Source organism: Hemitrygon akajei, chromosome 8 (assembly GCF_048418815.1).
Source record: "Hemitrygon akajei chromosome 8, sHemAka1.3, whole genome shotgun sequence".
NCBI classification, from domain to species: Eukaryota; Metazoa; Chordata; class Chondrichthyes; order Myliobatiformes; family Dasyatidae; genus Hemitrygon; species Hemitrygon akajei.
Window position 1 is genome coordinate 23,156,091 of NC_133131.1, and position 18,690 is coordinate 23,174,780.

General features: G+C 41.2%; 1 protein-coding gene across 3 annotated transcripts in view; it reads left to right on the plus strand.

Moving 5' to 3' along the window:
* acaca (acetyl-CoA carboxylase alpha) overlaps positions 1–18,690 on the plus strand; it is a 276,544-nt gene that overhangs the window by 232,361 nt on the left and 25,493 nt on the right. For all 3 annotated transcript variants that reach the window (XM_073053437.1, XM_073053439.1, XM_073053438.1), the window contains 2 exons: positions 356–533; positions 2,118–2,230. In XM_073053437.1, the coding sequence (XP_072909538.1) occupies positions 356–533; positions 2,118–2,230 (291 nt within the window). The remainder of the gene's footprint in view (positions 1–355; positions 534–2,117; positions 2,231–18,690) is intronic.

Genomic DNA, 18,690 nt, shown 5'->3' on the forward strand with positions numbered 1-18,690 from the left:
TCGCTATGCTGAAAATTGACATTAGCAAAAACTCTTTACTAGACGACCTAGGAGGTCCAATTCAAGTTGGATAAAAAGCACATACAGATACGTTTGGATTGGTCTTCTGCACATTTTTATGTAGCTGGAAAGATTATCAAGATAATGCAAAATTAAATTATAAAACTCACTGAATATTTAGTTGGGGGGTATCCATATGCTAGGGCTTAGTGAGGCAGGCCAGCAGTGACCCACGACAGTAAGAAATCAGCCATGAAATTTACCAGAAATTAACACTAGGGTCGTTGTCTCAGCATGAGTGGTTTGATAGGATGCGAATCCCTGTGAAATTAACCATTCTGTTCTTCCCCTCCAGACATGTATGATCAAGTGCTAAAGTTTGGTGCGTACATTGTGGATGGGTTGCGGGAGTACAGTCAGCCTGTGCTTGTGTACATCCCCCCAAATGCAGAGCTGAGAGGTGGCTCCTGGGTCGTCATTGACACCACCATCAACCCCAGGCACATGGAGATGTACGCAGACAAGGAAAGCAGGTACAGAAATAGACTCTGTCCATGATGTTAGTTAACTCTTTCATTACCCATCGCCCACTTAAAACGAATATCTAATGAGGAAGACATAGACTGGTGTGTGCTGAAGTGTTTTTTTAACTATAGGCAATTAATTCAGTGTCTCAAAACCTGACTAAAACCAACCTTTTGCTCGACATGAAGTTGAGTACTGAAAAAACATATAACTCTCCCAGCCCTCGCTGATGTTACTCAGTTGATTGCAGATGACTACAGCTGTTTTTATTGACAGGGATTCAGGCTTTTACAAAATATTGCTGCTGAACAGCAGAAGTCCAAGAAATGAGAAGTTTTTCCCTTATGGATTAGTCATTTTTATTTCATGTGGAGCTTTCTAAAGCAAAAATTGATTTTCCATGACACATGATATGAAGAATGGGCGCTTAAGACAGTACCTTCACATGGTCAACACTACCAGGAGAGGGAGAAGGGGGAAGTTATAGTTCTCACTTCAGTTCCATAAATGTTCTTTGCATTCTCTATCCCTCAGTGGAAGTTTCCTGCAAATCCATAGTCTGGCTATTTTGTGAAAGGATCACTAAATTCAAGTTAGTCTCCTGGGATTAAGCTCATTCAGTTTGACTTCACAGAATGTCTCCACATAATGAGGAACACTGGCCTTATATGCTTTCACCACATTATACTAGCAAATTTAAATCTCTCGGAATTAACCATAATTGTTTTTGCCTTTACATTTTTTTCGTCCCCTTGTATTACATTGTGGATAGTTCAGTTGTGTAACCAACGATCTCAGTGAACCGCTCTCAAGTTGGCCAGTTCATGACCTGTTTTATATTGCTTTGGATCCACCACACCTATACGAAGACTTTGTAACTTGAGGCACAATGCACGCTTGCTAAAGCTCTCGATATTGATCCTCAAGGATACTGAAACAATATAAAAGGCAGTCAGAGCGATTTTTGCCTTTTTTATTTGCAGTTTCCTCCCACATCCAATGAAATCCCTGTATGGAAACCTGTTTTGATCTGAACTTCACCCCCAACTTCTTTTTACTCTCCTCCCATCTGTAATGACGAAAGCATTCCCCTGTCAAATCGTCACATGACCACAGTGTCTCTATAGTAAAACTCAAAATATGCATTTCAGGGGCAGATAGTCTTCTGCCATTTAATGCCATGAATATGGATTTTTTTGGGGTGGGGTAACTTTAATTTAGGCCTTCCTTTAATCAAGTACAGTTACCTGTTTTTTTTTAAAACACTGTCCTTCTTGCCCTCTGTAGAGGACAGTGAACCTTTGTGAGTATAGTTTAAACTGAGCAGAAATTGCCACTAATTATTGCCCTTTAAATCTTATGAAATAATAATATTTTCACGTTTCTAAGACCGGGGGCAGCTAAGGTACTTGTAAAAGGAAGCAGAGCACCTCAAACCCCCGGCGCAGAACTAAGAGTGACGTCTTTATTTATTGAGATCCAAACTATAGTGGTGTATTTTTTTAAAGGATATGCTGAGATGTTATGACTTTTAATTTATGTCCTGAATAATTGCATGCTTAATTAGCCTGTAAATGGGTTTTACTTATCAGAGGTGGTGTACTGGAGCCAGAGGGGACAGTAGAGATCAAATTCCGGAAAAAAGACTTGGTGAAAACAATGCGAAGGGTGGACCCTGTGTACATGAACCTGGCCGAGCGCTTGGGTAGGTGCAGTTTAATTTCTGTCAACCTCCTTTCCAAAACCCCCCCATCCCCCTACACCAGCCAAGTTTTGTAAAGATGAATGCTTTGAACCTGTGAAGTGCCTTAATATGGATGGCTGGTCTCGTATTTAAATTTGTTCTGCGATTCATTAATGCACTGTAGCTTTTATTTATTTATTATTTTAAATCAGTCTCTCACAGTTTAATTTGATTACAGCCTGGAGGTTACAGGCCTCGGGGCTCAACTTGAGCTCATTTATGAGATTGTGATCTGTATGATCTACTGTCATGGTTACCAAATCTAAATTAACAGGCAATTAATTTTTTTTACTGCCCAATCAATTTACTTTGCTTCACTTTTGAGCATCCCTTTTGCCTTTTAGAACACCACTGGCCCTGTCCAAAATAAAAAGAAATGAGAATGGTGATGCTTGCCGAGCAGCTGCTGGGTTTAATTGATGGGTGACTGGGACCCTAATGTCACTTTTTGATTCTCCTCTTGCTTTTAAATGGCAGCTCCTGGCCTTAACCCACTCCTTTCCCCGGCAATATGGGTGAGATCAAGTGCTCCTTTTAGATACAGCCACTGAGTTATTAAGCCCAGTAAGTCAGGAAGGCTGCAGGTTTCAATCATAAGAGTACATTGAGAGGACGATCCTGTATAATCTGCATTTTGCTTTAACCTTTTCCATGAGGAATTTAACCATTTATAGTTCTGACTGTTTTTTGAAAAAGATGTAGAGGTGTTGGAAAGAATGCGTAAAATATTTACCAAATAAACACAATGTTAAGCAGATAGAAAAGAAAGAAAAGGTCGTGCCTTTTCACCCTTAAGTGGGCATAGACCCAAGATTAACCGGGTTGGGGGTTTCCACATAATGGGAGAACAGACTAGGGGCCCAGAGATCCTTGCCACCTAGGCCATATTCTCTTCTCACTGCTGTCATCAGGTAGAAGGTACAAGAGCTTCAGCCCTGGCACCACCAGGTTCAAGAACGCTTTCTACCCCTCAACCATCAGGCTCTTGAATACAAGGGGATAACTACACTCAGTTGCCCCATTATTGCTATTTATTTATATTTGCATTGTTTGTCGTCTTCTGCACTCTGGTTGATCTTTCACTGATCATCTTACATAGTTGCTGTTCTGTAGATTTGCAGAGTATGCCCACAGGAAAACAAGTCTCAGGTTGTATGTGGTAACGTGTATGTACTTTGATATAACATTTACTTTGAACTTTTGATAAGGCCATCGATACAGGATGGTCAGCAAGAAATCATTCAGAAGAAAGTTCCTTATTCAGTGGTTAGAATGTAGAACTCACTTACATGGGGACTGGTTGAGGTGATTAAAGTAGATGGAGCCTGATAAATGTATGAGGTAGATGGGGATAAAGCGCTTTGCAGATAATTGTATGGGGAAGGATGGAAGAGAGCATGTGGAGTATAATGGCTGATGTGAACTGTTTGAGCTGAATAGTCTATTTCTGTGCTATGTATTCTGAGCGAACAGGAGGTTACATTTTTAGCAACATGATAAAGGATGCATTCTGCACAATGCCTTGGTGAATTGATGGGTTGTTTTTTTTGTTGTTTATTTACTTTGAACACTTATTGAAAGCAAAATGCTTCAAAAATGATAGCTGTCCTTTCAAACTACAGTTTGAGCTCTAAGCAAGCAAACGAGCTTGTCACTTTGAGCAACTTGTATCTGAAGAGGCATAAAAGCATGAGCTGTTGATAAAGACCTCAGTTGGATGAGTCATAATTGTGCTCAACAAAGAATTTGATTGTTAAAAACACAGCCTAATGGAAGGAGAGTGGCTTTTGGAGCTTTGCGGGTACCCTCTCACACAAAGCATTGCATAATTTTATTTTTATGGCTAATTTAAAAATTTTTTTTTCAAATTCTTGGTTATTCTGGATCACTGGTCTTTGATGTTTACTTCACCCCATTTGCCACAAACAAGCAGTTAGGCTGAGGTTCCTGCTGACACCAGCAGAAGCTGTGTCGACTCCATTTGTCTTATGCCGCACACTTCAGCCTCGCTGGTTATTAAAGAGAATTTCACAGTCATTTAACTCCTGAAAGGATGAGGGCAACGGTGTCTGTTGCGAGACATCTTGCAAAAATTCTACACAGGTAACTTGCTAAAATAAAGATGAACGGGAATTTTCAGCATGGAGAATTACAACAGCAGCTTTTATTTGTTTAGTCTCTTTAAAAGTGTGAGCAAACAAAAATTTAATGTTGAAGCACGTTATGTGAGATTAAGACAGAGGACCAATAAATGAATGGCCTCGGTCAAAAGTATCGTCTGTTGCTTTCTCCCCCGAGAGAAATAAGCAGTTGAGGCCTCAGGTTCTCTGACCTACTGAGTTCCTCCAGCATTTTGTGTGTCTTTTAAGAGGTTTCGTGAAGGGGAAAAGGGAGTTTTAGGGGGTTAACTTTGAAAAAGGATCGCTGGAAGAAATGGCTGTCCGTGATGAACATTTGGATGCAATCAAATTGCCAGATATAAAGCAATGTAGAGATTTCCAAAGGTTGTAGAGGTTGAGGGGAAGAGGTGTGTTGTTGTGCTTGGATCTGCAGTGAATAATTAAATAGCATAGGGTTTAGAAATTGAAAACTTGGGTTTCCCTACTAATCACTTAAGCATGAAAACACTTCCATTGGCCATTCAATGTGGGAGATGGTAGTACAGTCATCCCTCGGTATCTGTGGGGGATTGGTTCCGGGACCCCCCGCAGATACTAAAATCAGCGGATGCTCAAGTCCCTTATATAAAATGGTGTAGTATTTGCATATAACCTACGTACATCCTCCTGTATACTCTAAATCATCTCTAGATTACTTATAATACCTAATACAATGTAAATAGTTGTTATACTGTATTGTTTAGGAAATAATGACAAGAAAAAAAAGTCTGTACATGTTCAGTGCAGACACAACCATCATAGCTTTTCTGGGAACGCTGATGCTGCCTCGGCATCAGCCGATGCCAATTCTCCAGTAATTTTTAAGTTCTTGAGGCTGTAGCGCTTTACATAGCTAGCCAGCCATCCCTTACTAGCCTTAAACTCCTTCCTCTCACTCACAGCACAAGTAGCGAACAAACGAGATGTGAGGTGAATAATGCTGAGACAACGTGTGCTGGAGAGAGACTGAGGATCTGTGAAATGGTGGGAGGCCATAGCAGGGTATTCCTGCACATCACTTCATTCGCTTGGATTCAGCATAGTGCTCGGTGTGCGGCAAATTCAAGTTTTGCTTTTTGGAACTTTCAGGAATTTTTTTCCGAATATTTTCAATCTGCGGATGCAGATCCCACGGATATGGAGGGCCGACTGTGCTGGAAAATGCATAGCCCCTTGTAAAGGAATCCCCTTGGTTTTAAAAGTGCAAGTCTGCTTCCCTTCCCCAGCAGTGAAATTTTAGGCCACACAAAACCTAAATCTCATATACGATCAAATGGATTCTACTTGTGGACTCGCACCTCTCTGCCTTCATAAGAAGAAATTATTTGGGCTGAAGTTGTGGATGGAGGTATCTGCTAGAGGTCAGAGTGGACAGGTAATAGTTCACCCAGACAAATGGGTGAGGGTCCAAGTCAGTTGAGGAAATACAGACCTGATCTTTGGGTATCAGGCAGCCTCTAAGGTTCAGGGCAAGGGGTGTGGGTGTGGAGCTGAAAAACCCTGAGCAATGCCTCAAAAAGGCAACATTAAGGACCCCATCACCCCGGATGTGCCCTGTTCTCACTGCTACCATCAGGAAGGAGGTACAGGATCCTGAAGGCACACACTCAATGATTTAGATACACCTTCTTCCCCCCCGCCATCTAATTTCTGAGTGGAAATTGAATACATGACCACTACCTCTTTACTGATTTTTTTCATTTTTATTTCTGTGCCACTTATTTAATTTAAATATTATATAGATATATGTGTTTGTGTGTGTGTATACTGTGCATACTGTAATTCATGGTTTTCTCTCTATTATGTACTGCATTGTACTGCTGCAGCAAAGACAAATTTCACAACGTATGCTGGTGATATTAATTCTGATTCTGAACTGATGCAGGGTGATGGTCCAAAACGTCATATGTTCGTTTTCCTCTTGACCCGCTGAGTTCATCGAGTAGTTCAATTTTTGCTCTAGGAAAATCATTTACGCTCTTGGAACATAATGTTTCAAACTCCGTGACATTGGACTAAATAATATCAGGCCGTCACAAACTGTAAAAAGTAGTCTTAACACCTGTTTGAAGCCTAAATCTTCTACAGAACATGAGAAATTAACTAAAAGTGGCCTCGATGCCTAGTGGAATACGGTTTGACCTAATTGTGCAAGGCTTTTGGTCTCTTTGCGAATGCTTGTTGAATATGCAACGAGTCAGAATAATGATCTGTAATCATTCTTGGATAAGATTCAATCCTTTAGCTCATAAAAATTAATTTCACCCATTATATATAGAACAGACTCTGTTATATAGGGTTTGTATCATATGTAGTGCACCTAAACACATACTGTATAGGCCAGAGTTCTTAAGTGAATTAGATCATGCCAATGGGAATGATTTTAAGAACAGTATTGGACTCTACCCTCCCCCAGAGGAAAGGGGATAAAACCAGCTCTTCCACTAGAGGTTGCTGGATTGTAATATTTTGAGACTCAGTGTGCTCCGTGCACGTGGAGAATGGCCGCTTGTTCAGGAAGCATCAGCAAGTGACTTAAGGCAAGATTAGAAGCTACCTGAACAATGGGGGGAAAAGAGAGAAAGAAAATAAAATATAAGGATTTTAATGTAAGAGTTTCTCAATCGACTTGTGAGGAAATGGAGCTGCCTTCAGTATCTTCAGTTTTCAATAAACTACCCGGTAATGGTCAAAGTCGAGTGTATTGTCATGAACAAGGGCATGCATGCACAAATGCAGTGAAAGCTTAGTTGTAACAGCGTCACGGGCACATTGCATCATGGAAGCATCATTCACGAGAAAAAAGATGAATTAATCATTATTATTCACACATTTTACAAGAAAGAATGCAACTAAAAACAAAAAAAAGTTAATTTTAGTGGAGAGTGATCAAAGTGATCATAGTTTTGGTATATTAAGTTAGCGATTAAGGTTGTGCAGGTTCATTCAAGAACCCTGTGGTCGAAGGAAAATAACTGTTTTTCAACCTGGAGGTGTGGGACTTCTGGCTTCAGTCTGTTCTGTCCAGTGGTAGCTGCAAGAAGATGCCATGGCCTGGACGGTGGGATCTTTGGACATTGCTTTCTTGAGGCTGAACTTCCTGTAGACATTACCAGTGGTGGAGAGGGATGTGTCTCTGATTTGTGCTGAGTCCACTACTCTCTGCAGCTTCTTGTATCCCTGCATGCTTGAATATGATATGTCATCTGGTATGTCATCACCCAGGAATTTCAAACTGTTGACTCTCTCCACTGTTGATATCCCCCCCCCCCCCCCCCCCATCCCCTACATTCATTCATTCACTTATTTATTGATATACAGTGCAGAATACACCCTTCCGGCCCTTTGAGCTACGCTGCCCAGCAATCTCCTGATTTAGCCCAAGCCTAATTATGGGACAATTTGTAAGGACCAATTAACCTACTAACCGGTATGTCTTTGGACTGTGTGAGGAACTGGAGCACCTAAAAGAGACCCACACGGTTACAGGGAGAACGTACAAATTCCTTACAGGCTATGGTGGGAATTGAACCCAGGTTGTCTGTGTTGTAAAGCGTTGCGCTAACCACTACACTACCATGCCACCCATAAAGTTAACAGTTAGCTCTTTAGTTGTATTGACATTGAGGGAGAAGTTGTTGTGGCAGCACTCAACCAGGCGTTCTGTCTCGCTCCTGTATACTCTGATTCATCTATCAAAGTGGTATCAACAGTGATTTGTATATATCGTGAATGTACATGCGTGCAAGTGATGATACATTTGAGTATTCCCATTATGGTGCCTGATTTACAAGCAGGAGTTTAAGTGGTGTTTTTGTATTGATACCTATACCCAGTACAGAGGTGTGTGTTTTATTTGATTTGTTTGGGTCTTGGCAGTGCACCTTCCTGCTCCATTTAAATGAATTGTTTGGTGTGAATCTACGTGGATCTCATGAGCTTTGCAAGACGAATACCAGTAGCACAGGGTCATGTGGGACCACAAGCCACGTCTACCTTGCCAAACAATGAGCATTTAATTCACTAAGCAGATTTATAGGGCCATAATATTACAGATCTCCAAGGCTGACCAATGTAGTATTTAACCAGCAGCAAGTGAGAGTGCTGTTTGAAATCAGTCATGCAATTGTAATATAAAAGTGTATTTCTTCATCACTGAAAGTTGTTTTTTAAGCTCAAGGTAATAGGGTATAAAAGACATTACTACATCCACAAAATGCTGGAAGAACTCAGCAGGCCACGCAGCATCTAGGAAAGGAGTACAGTCGACATTTCAGCCGAAAACGTCGACTGCACTGTACTCTGTTCCTAGATGATGCCTGGCCTGCTGAGTTCCTTCAGCATTTTGTGTGTGTTGCTCGGATTTCCAGCATCTGCAGATTTCCTCTTGCCAAACAATCTTACTTCATCTGTTGATTTCCTGGCTTACACTGCTTGTACTAGGCAGCACGGCTTGAAGGGCCTATTCTGCGCCGTATCGCAATAAATAAATAAGTAAATTTACTTTGCTTTTCCAAAGGTAAAGTTAATCCCTGTCTGTGTTTAAATCCTTCATTCTAGCTTTAGAGCAGTACTGTACCCCAGTCTTTCAAATTTACTGCTGTAATGCATGCATTCATCATTTTAGAATATACATGATTGCTCTTTTACTTTTTTCCATTTGTTTTTGTTGTTTTGTAATATTATAATGTCTGCACAGAATCATACAAGTTCATATTTTAGTCTCCTGTTGGCTGGTATATTCGATAGCATGAAAATATACAGTCATTTAGTTCAGGTATTATTTTTCATTCTGTTACTAGAATTACCTCTATTTCTAAGAATTTTAGCAAATTTTTTTGTATTTTGAAATAAATGTACAAACACATTTTTAGCAGAAAAATGAAAAATCCTGTCAACTCGACCTTTAACACTTTGAAAAGCATTCACAAGGGAAATTTAGCAGTCTCTGAAGGAGCTCGGATCAATCAATGGCTGATTATGTTCTCATTCTGTGCTGGATTGATCTTTTACTGAACTGATGATAACAGGCCTTTGCCTGCTTCAAGAGGCAACCCAAAATGGGCTTTGACACGATTGGTTGTGACAGGGATCAATCTGAAGCCTGCTGAGTGGTATGAGAGGCAGGCACCCCCAAAGATCTGAGAAAGCTACTCCGGTTCATTGAGATGCCCTTGTGATGGCAAATTTGTTCCTTCCAAAGACTCCTTTATGTTTATCCTCCAACTGTAACAGAGAACCAATTTCAGAATTCAGCGGGCCAAACCGAGAAATTGGCAGATGCAGCCCTTGAACATTTGCCTTCAGTTGGAAAGAAGAGAATGATTTCTTTATGTAGTAATGAGGATGACAAAAAAGAAAGCGGTAGGGCAGATCAATACAGGAGTGACAGATTAGAAGAGACACTTCATTTAAGACCAAAAAAAAATACAGAAATCCTTTCCTGTTTAATATGGTAACTTATCAGAATTTGCATCAGATTTCTACTGCTTTTTAAAATTGCACTTGTCAAGTATTACATGTGGCATAAAAGAAAAATATTGATTAAAATGACGTGTCTGTGACTTGCGAGGCAGCCATGCAGCAGAATATTTCAAAGCACAGCCTTTCCAATGGATGTCATGATTACTAGCCAAGTGTGCTGTTCAGTGACTGGTATCAATGCCACTGTAAAACATTGAGCCTTGTCTCCATGAAAGGTAGCGCCTTTATTGGAAACTTCAGGTGATCAATATGGGTTAAAAAGAATGGCTTAGGCTGCTGGCTTGTCTTCAGGCAACACACACAAAATGTTGAAGGAACTCACCAAGTCAGGCAGCACCTATGGAGGGGATGTTTTGGGCTGTGAGACTGAAACATTGATGGTTTATTCCCCTCCATAGATGTTGCCTGACTTTGTGAGTTCCTCAGGCATTCTGTGTGTACTGCTGGAAAGCTAGGGAATTCATCAGTTTCCTCGCCCAGAAGTAGCAAGAAGAGAAGGGGTACCTAGACTGATTATAGCTGAGTATGGCTTTTGAACAGGTCAAAAGGGAAAGGAAGTGGAGTAGCCTTATTCAAAAAGGAATATGTTAGAGCACTGTTGAACCATGATATAGAAAAAGTGGATATTAATGTAGAATATAGAATCAATTTTGGCTGAAATCATGAAAGCAAGTGAAAAAAGATAAGGCTGGGATTCGTCTGTAGGCCCTCAAAGTATGATGGCTTAATAGTTCAGAGGATAAACAGCAAAATATCTTGGGCGTGTTTGAAGAAAACTGCAATTCTTATGGGATATCTTAATCTATGTATTGATTAGCCTAACCAAACTGTAGAAAAGGAATTTATGAAGCACTGTAGGAAGAAGTTGCCACTGCTAATCTTGACACAGTGAAGCACCATCCTTGAACCTGGGGTGCTGCCCAGGGAGAAGAATGCAACTCTGTAACTGTGACCCAGGGCAAAAGTAGTTTTAGTATTGTGTTCAGTGGGTTTCAAAAGCCAGTGTCTCATGATTCCAAATCTGGGCCAACTGCAGGGTAGATGTGACTGCCTGGAAGTTTTTTCTTGGTTGGCCATTCCAAGTGTCCTTTATGTTAATGACAGAAAGGGCAAAGTGCATTAGCTGCTCTGACCCCACGGAATTACTAATAGGGCCAAAACTTTGCTTGGGCAACGTGCAGGGCAAAACTAGTTTTAAATTCTTTTTTTAAAAAAAAGCAGAGTGCCAACACATCACTTGTGGTTGCTCTTGGTAGTTTGAGTAAGTTTAATCTTTGATTGTTGTTTTTAATACTGTAACCCCATCTATGAATCTAACCAGAACTTCATCCATAGTTAAGTACCATCTTCCATAGTTCAGTACTAGGTTTTGTTACTTGATGAGGTTACTGGTGTGTAAATGGATTTAACCGATTACCTACTCAGCATGCACCTACTGCATAAAAACTGCCTGAAGTTCATTCCTGATTTTCATTGGTTAACAGTCTCTGAAAATCCACGGTCTAATTGCTGAGGTAATTCACACTGCAGTAGGGGAGTGCTTCAGATGTGAAGAAATTGGGCAAAGTAGAAGGAGCTTTATTCTCCATCTTAACAGCTTTATCATTTCGGGGAGTGACCGGTGGTAAGTGCTTTAACTGGAGAAAGGTTAAATCCTCAATCATATGCCACCTTGACACAGCAAAAGTAGCAGAGACTGAGGGGATGGTTAAGTGAGAGGATATAAGAAAGAGATGAATTATTAGAGTAAATGACATGCAGTATATCAAGATGAAATCATAGCCAGAAATCTTTTTCTAACAATGCCCTGCAAAGGCTGTGAGATAAATTTGGAGACTAGAACCATACAAAAACACCTTAAAAAATACTTTTACTGCTGTCCTTATCACTGAAAATATCTGCTGGGGTTTACCATGGAGTCAGAACTCTATTATTGGAAATAAGAATACATTTAGACAAATTGGGTACCATCTAATCAAAATAGAATTACTAGACAAGGGAAATGAGATCAATTTCTATTTTGGAATTTTGTGAAGTGAAACTCGTAACAGGTCAACTTCTTGTTACTTTCAGAGTTCATTTAACTTGCCAGACTCGCCTTTATGGAGAGTCCCATTTGCACTGTGATCCTCATCCAGATGTCATAGCCAGAGCAGGGTATGCCAGTGGCTGTGTAGAATAATTCTACTGTTTTTTGTACCTTTAAATTCCCAACAAAGGACGTGTGCTGCAATTCCCTTCCTTTTCAATGGAATAGTAAAGAACTGTCTCCTCATTCTGACAACAAAGAATTAGGGACCCAAGCCATTGCAGTTAACAAGACTTTCATTTATTGAGATACGTTGCAGAATAGGTTCTTTTGGCCCTTGGAGCTGCGCTGCCCAGCAACGCCCAATTAACCCTAGCCTAATCACAGGACAACTTACGATGACCAATTAACCTACTAACCAGAACCTCTTAGGACTGTGGGAGGAAACCGGAGCACCTGGAGGAAACCTAGGAGGGCGTACAGACTCCTTACAGATGGCATTACAATTGAACTCTAAACACAGTCACCCTGAGCTGTAATAGTGTCTCGCTAACTGTTACTTTACTATGGAGCTCTGAAAGACTCAATTTTCTAAAATATATTACATTTCTTTTTCTGTCTTCATTTCCATTCGCTCTCGAAGCTTTTTACGGGTGGAAGTCGCCCTCTTGCCAGATTATTAGATATACTTAAAGTGGAGATGGATGAATATTTAATAGACTCAGGAACACACTAGACTGAGTGCATGGGGAGTGGCACGCAACAGTTAAGCCTTACAATGATCATATTGAATGGTGAGCAGTCTTCTTGTTCTTTTGTCTTGCTGAATAGGGTGTCCTCTTCCTACTCCGTGCTCACCGTTTTCCCCTTTCCACATAGCCCAATCTGTTGCCACACGTCTCATGTAAGTGTGACTTGTAAATGTGCTTTGTGGTCATGTTCGGGGACAATAGGAAGATAGGTTTAGGGGGTCAGGTAGCGTTGGGGAAGCAGGGACTTAGACAGATTACTGGAATACAGCGTAGGGAAGAAGGAATAAAGGGGGAGAAAATTCAGAAATCAGAAGTGCAAAGGGACTACAAGCATAATAAAGTGGCTACTTTTATTATGTTTGTGGACTTCAGCTGTAGCCTATCCAGTTCAGGCTTCGATGCGTTGTGCATTCAGAGATGCTGTTCTGCACACCACTGTTGTAACGTGTGGTTTTTTGAGTTTCTGTCACCTTCCTGTCAGCTTGAATCAGTATGGCCATTCTCCTCTGACCTCTCTCATTAGCAAAGGGTTTTTTGCCCACAGAACTGCCCCTCCTCATGGAATGCGTGGGTTTTTTGTTTTTTTGTTTTTCACACTATTGTCTGTAAGCTCTAGAGATTGTCATGCATGTAAATCCCAGAGCTCAGCAGTTCCTGAACTGCTCAAACCAACCCATCAGGCACCAACAATCATTCCATGGTCAAAGCAAGTTAGATCACATTTCTTCTCCGTCCAGTGTTTTGTCTGAACAACAACTAAACCGCTTGACCAAATCTGCATGCTTTTAAGAATTAAGTTGCTGCCACATGATATTTACAATGACGTGCAGGTGTACCTAATAAAGTGGACACTGAGTGTATTCTCTGTGATTCCATGACACCAGATCTTGTACCCCTATTCCTCAGAAGTGCGTCTGGTACATTTCTCACTCCTTTCCGCTCAAAATGTTTCTGGGTATCTTTACATGGACATGTGTATGGTTTGCATTTGCATTCTCAGCTTCTGTTGCTTTCTGCACTTCTGAAACACCTCTAATGTCAAGTCTTTACAGGCTAGGGTCAAAGCGTAACATTTAATAAATACCATGGCTTCAGGAGCGGCTGCTTTCCTACAACTATCAAGTTCTTGAATTGACGTTCATAATCCTGATCCTACCTCAGCAACAGAACATTACAGTCCATCTCTTGCACTACCATGGTCTTGTCTCTGTGTTTTGTTACACTAATGTCTTGTTTTGCACAGCCTTTTCTTTTCACTGTCTTGTTACTTATTTAGTGCCTACTTACTTAGTGTTACGGCACTGGTGTTTAGGGCAGCTATGAAGTTCCTCCGCTTCTGGCAGTGTTTCAGGGCTTCCTCTCGATTTTCAGTACTGTCACTCATGAAAGTCCCGGGTGGAGACTCAGGAATACTCAAATGTAGAAGGATTCTTCACTGCTGTTTCTGTAACAATTTTGTTTTACCAGTTAGGGTTGTTAGCCCTGAGCTGAACCCCCAAACCTGGAGGACCAGTGGACCACTCTTAGTCTGTCCTCTACCCTTTGACCTGTTTGGCCTAGGTGACCTCACCAAGCCCTGACTCCAGCCAGCATAGCTCTCTAGGTTATCGAGGCATGCAAGCCTCTGAACCATGACAAAGTTGTGGTCCTCTTGGAGGCCACTTGTATGATAAGAATAAAGTGTTCTTTCATGTATTCTGCGTTGTCCTGATTTAAGTGCTTGTGATGCTGCTGCGAACAAGTATTTTTTACTGTACCTGCACCTCAGTCCACTTGAGCATTTGACAGTACGCTCAACTTCGCTTGATATTTTTCTACTTTCCAGCTGAGGAACTGGAAAAAAAATCTTCATTCAGTTCCAAATTATATTGATGAAAATCCAATGTTACGAAAAAGCCAGTGGTCAGAGAGTAATTTGATCAAGGGTGATGGTGTCTGAAGACCACTGAGGTGTATTATTCAATAGTTAGCCTGTGCTTGCCGTTGTGAAGTAAGGATTTAAGACCTCTTTAGTGATGTAGTTGTAGACATGTTTCTGGTTGATCAAGAGCTTGGTTGTACAATAGTGATTGTGAGCAACAAATAGCCTCAAAGGGGATCAATCATTGTGTAATCGCTGTCCAGCTTCTCCTTCACTGTTGTTTATTTTTCAAGAGAACAGGACTTGGAGAAGCAAAAATCTTTAATGCAACGTAGATTTAAATTGAGCAGAAAATAGTCATCGACATATTTGTTAATATTACCTGAACCATTAGTCTGGATGGCTGAGCTGCCTTTTCAACAAGAGAACTGTCATTAAGAACATAAAACACTTACAATTCAGAATCCCACGATACATTTACAATCCCAAATAGGTATCCCAGTTTCCGTGACCTTCCTTTTTCCCATACAATGCATGTGGCAGTCAGCTCTGTGTTAAGGTCAGTTCACCTTTTTCACATACTACTTCTCTCACAGTTTCTGGAAAACAGAGTTTGAGTATAAGTGAAAGGTCTTTCATTTTTAATTAGAGCACCACAGTTGAAGCACTTAAAGCACATATTAAGTACCTGTGGAGCGGACATAGCCTAGACTGGGTCATGTTCAATAGTATGCATTATCTCTAAAATATACTTGCTTCATTTTAAGATAAAGGTATTTTTGATTATGAGACGTTATGGGAGCTGTTCCTTCCATGTTAATAGCTATAAAAGCAAGGACATGATTCTGAGTCTTTATAAGGCATTGGTCAGACTGTACTTGGAGTACTGTGAGCAATTTTGGGCCCCTATTCTAAGAAAGGGTCCCGAGGAGGTTCATGAGAATGATCCCGTGAAAGAAAGGGTTAACATATGAGGAGCGTTTGATGGCTCTGGGCTTGTACTTACTGGCATTTAAAAGAATGAGGGGGATCTCATTGAAATCTATTACATATTGAAAGGCCTAGATGGAGTGAATGTGGAGGGGATGTTTTCTATAGTGGGACAGTTTAGGACGGGTGGACAGCCTTAGAACAGAAATGAGGATGAATTTATTTAGCCAGAGGTTGGTGAATCTGTGGAATATCATTGGCAAGTCATTGGGTATATTTAAAATGGAGGTTGATAGGTTATTAATTAGTAAGGGTGTCAATGGTTATGGGAAGAAAGCAGGAGAATGTGATTGAGACGAATAATAAATCAGCCATGATGGAAAGGCAGAGCAGACAAGATGGGCTGAATGGCCCAATTCTGCACTTAGGTCTTATGGTCTTATCTGACAGCTTATTAAAAAATGTTCAGAGCTTATTCCCCATGCATTTACAATCAATTACAATGAAGTTAAAGGGGATGCAGGGCTAACTTTCAACCTTGCAGCCTTGATCATACCACTGTCTATTGTTCATCCTGTATTAATATCACTGGAATAATAATCTTTGTTTTTGCAAAATGAAGTAAAATTCATAGGACACCATCTGGTCTATCAGGTTACTGTCCCAACACAGAAAGTACACCCTCTCCCAGTCTCTTTGTAGAATCCATACCTTAATAGCATGAACTATCCCTGTTCTCTTATTTTAACAATGTCACAGACCCAGTAAAATACGGGATTTGTCACTGCAAGAAACCAGCACTTAACATTTGTTCTTTGAAGCCACTTATAACCTGCCTTCCATTTAATTTGGATTTTGTTTACAGTGGAAAAAATCCAGCTGTTGTCAGCTGGTGTCTGGAAGAAAAGAGAGCGACTTAGGAGCAAATCTTTCTGAATCTGAAAGTCATCAGATCAGCATATGGGTCTCTGTATGAAAGCAGAGGTTAGTGCACAGTTACAGACTTGGGAAAGCAGGAGAGGCTTTTGCTGTCCTCTTAAGTAGATGAAATTGTGGTAAGAATATCAGAATTGTCTGGTGAGAAAACTCCTCAACCTTCTGAGGTCAGCAAGCAGTTAAGATGCTCTTCAGAGAGAGTAGGTGCTTTGCACTGAGTAGAACATACAGCTAGCTGCATGTGAAGCTGAAGGCATGCACAAGATGGGGGCAAACAGCTGCCAACCCTCCCCCTTCCCCTAAACTTGACAGATTAATACCCAATGATGTTACTACTGCTGCAGATTGGCACATGGATGATCACCCCATAACATTAAAGAGTTGCACATTCCTGTAAATATGCATTTAACTGCCTGTGATTTTGCCATTTAAAAACTGCAGCGCAGGTTGGGTGACTGTTGAACTCTTCTGGTGGCAAGCGAAGATGAAGGGTTGTGTGCGCCTCATGATCGGTAACTCGGTTGAGGTGGGTAAGAGAGAGAAGTAGGAGAAACGCAGCAGGCAATGTAAACAAGTCCCAGCTCTTTCCATCTAAATATAGATCTATGAAAGCTGGATGTAGTGATGTGAATGTTGTCTTTCTGAGGCTCTGTGTAAAGATGGGAAGCCCAGCATTTGCTAAAGTCTGTGCAGGTGACAGAATGAGCATGCCGTGTTGCTACGAAGTTTGGTTTTACTGTGAGTCCGTTGTGGAAGTAAATATAATTGAGGGGAGTATTTGGAGGTCGTGGAAGTGATTGGGTAGAATAATATTTAAAGTCTTGATTTCATTGTAAGGATCAAGCAAAATCTTAAATTAGACTCTAAGGGTACATAAGCGATAAATGGGGAAGAGACGAGTGGAAAACACTCAGAGATATGATAAAACTAAGCTCCGAAACCTGGGCCACTACCTCCCTGTGTGACCAGATCCTCGATTTCCTCACTTGCAGACCCCATTCAGTTCGAATTGGCCACAGCATCTTCTCCACAATCAGCATCAGCACAGGTGCATCACAAGGCCGTACGCCTAGCCCCTCCTGCTCTATTTGCTTTATACCTATGATCGTGCGGCGAAGTTTGCTGACGACATCGTTGTTGTTGGCTGAATCAAAGGCAGTGCTAAATTTGCATTTAAGAGAAGATTGAAAATCTGTCGGATGGTGCCATTCACCTCTCACTGCCCCTCACCCAGCATCAGCAAAACCAAAGAGCTGATAATGGACTACAGGAGGAAGAATCAGGATGTCCATGAGCCTGCCCTCATGAGGTGGAGAGGGTCAGTAGCGAGATTGTAGCATAGTGGTTAGCACAACGCTTTACAGCACAGGAAACCCAGGTTCAATTCCCGCTGTTGCCTGTATGGAGTTTGAATGTTTTTCCCAGGACTGGGTGGGTTTCCCCCAGGTTCTCTGATTTCCTCTCACACACGGTTGGTAGGTTAATTGCTCATTGTAAATTACCCCATGATTAGGCTGGGATTAAATCGAGGGATTGCTGGGCGGCAAGGCTTGAAGGGGCAGAAGGGCCTACTCTGCAATGTGCATCGATCAATCAATAAATAAATAAATCGATAAAATTCCTTGGTGTTATTATGCCAGAGGATCTGTCCTCGGACCAGCATATAAGTACCATCTCAAAGAAGACACAATAGCACCTCTACTTGAAGTTTGCATAGATTTGGCATGTCACCAAGAACTTTTACAAGATGCATAGTGGAGGGTATCTTAACTGGTTGCATCACAGCCTTGTATGGAAACACCAATGTCCGAGAACGGAAAAGTCTGCAGAAGGTGGTGGATACATCCCAGTCCATCACAGGCAAACCCTCCCCACCACTGAGCACTTCTACATGGAGCGCTGCCACAAGAAAGAAGCATCCAAGATCAAAGATCCCCATCATCCAGACCATGCTGTCTTCTCACTACCACCACTGCACAAGAGGTATAGAAGCCTTGGGTCCCTCACCACCAGGTTCAGGAACAGTTATTACCCTACAACCCTCAGGCTCCTGAACTAGTGTGGATCACTTCATCCACCGCTGCTCCAAACTGATTCTACAGCCTACAGACTCAATTTCAAGGACTCTTTACACTCAAGTTTTCAGTATTTTTTTATTTGGTCAATTTGCCTTGTGACTGTGATGGAAGTCACTGAAGAGACACTGAAGCTGGTGATATAGAAGTCTTAAAGCAGGCATTCTTATGGAGACTCTTAGTAGGGGCTCCCAA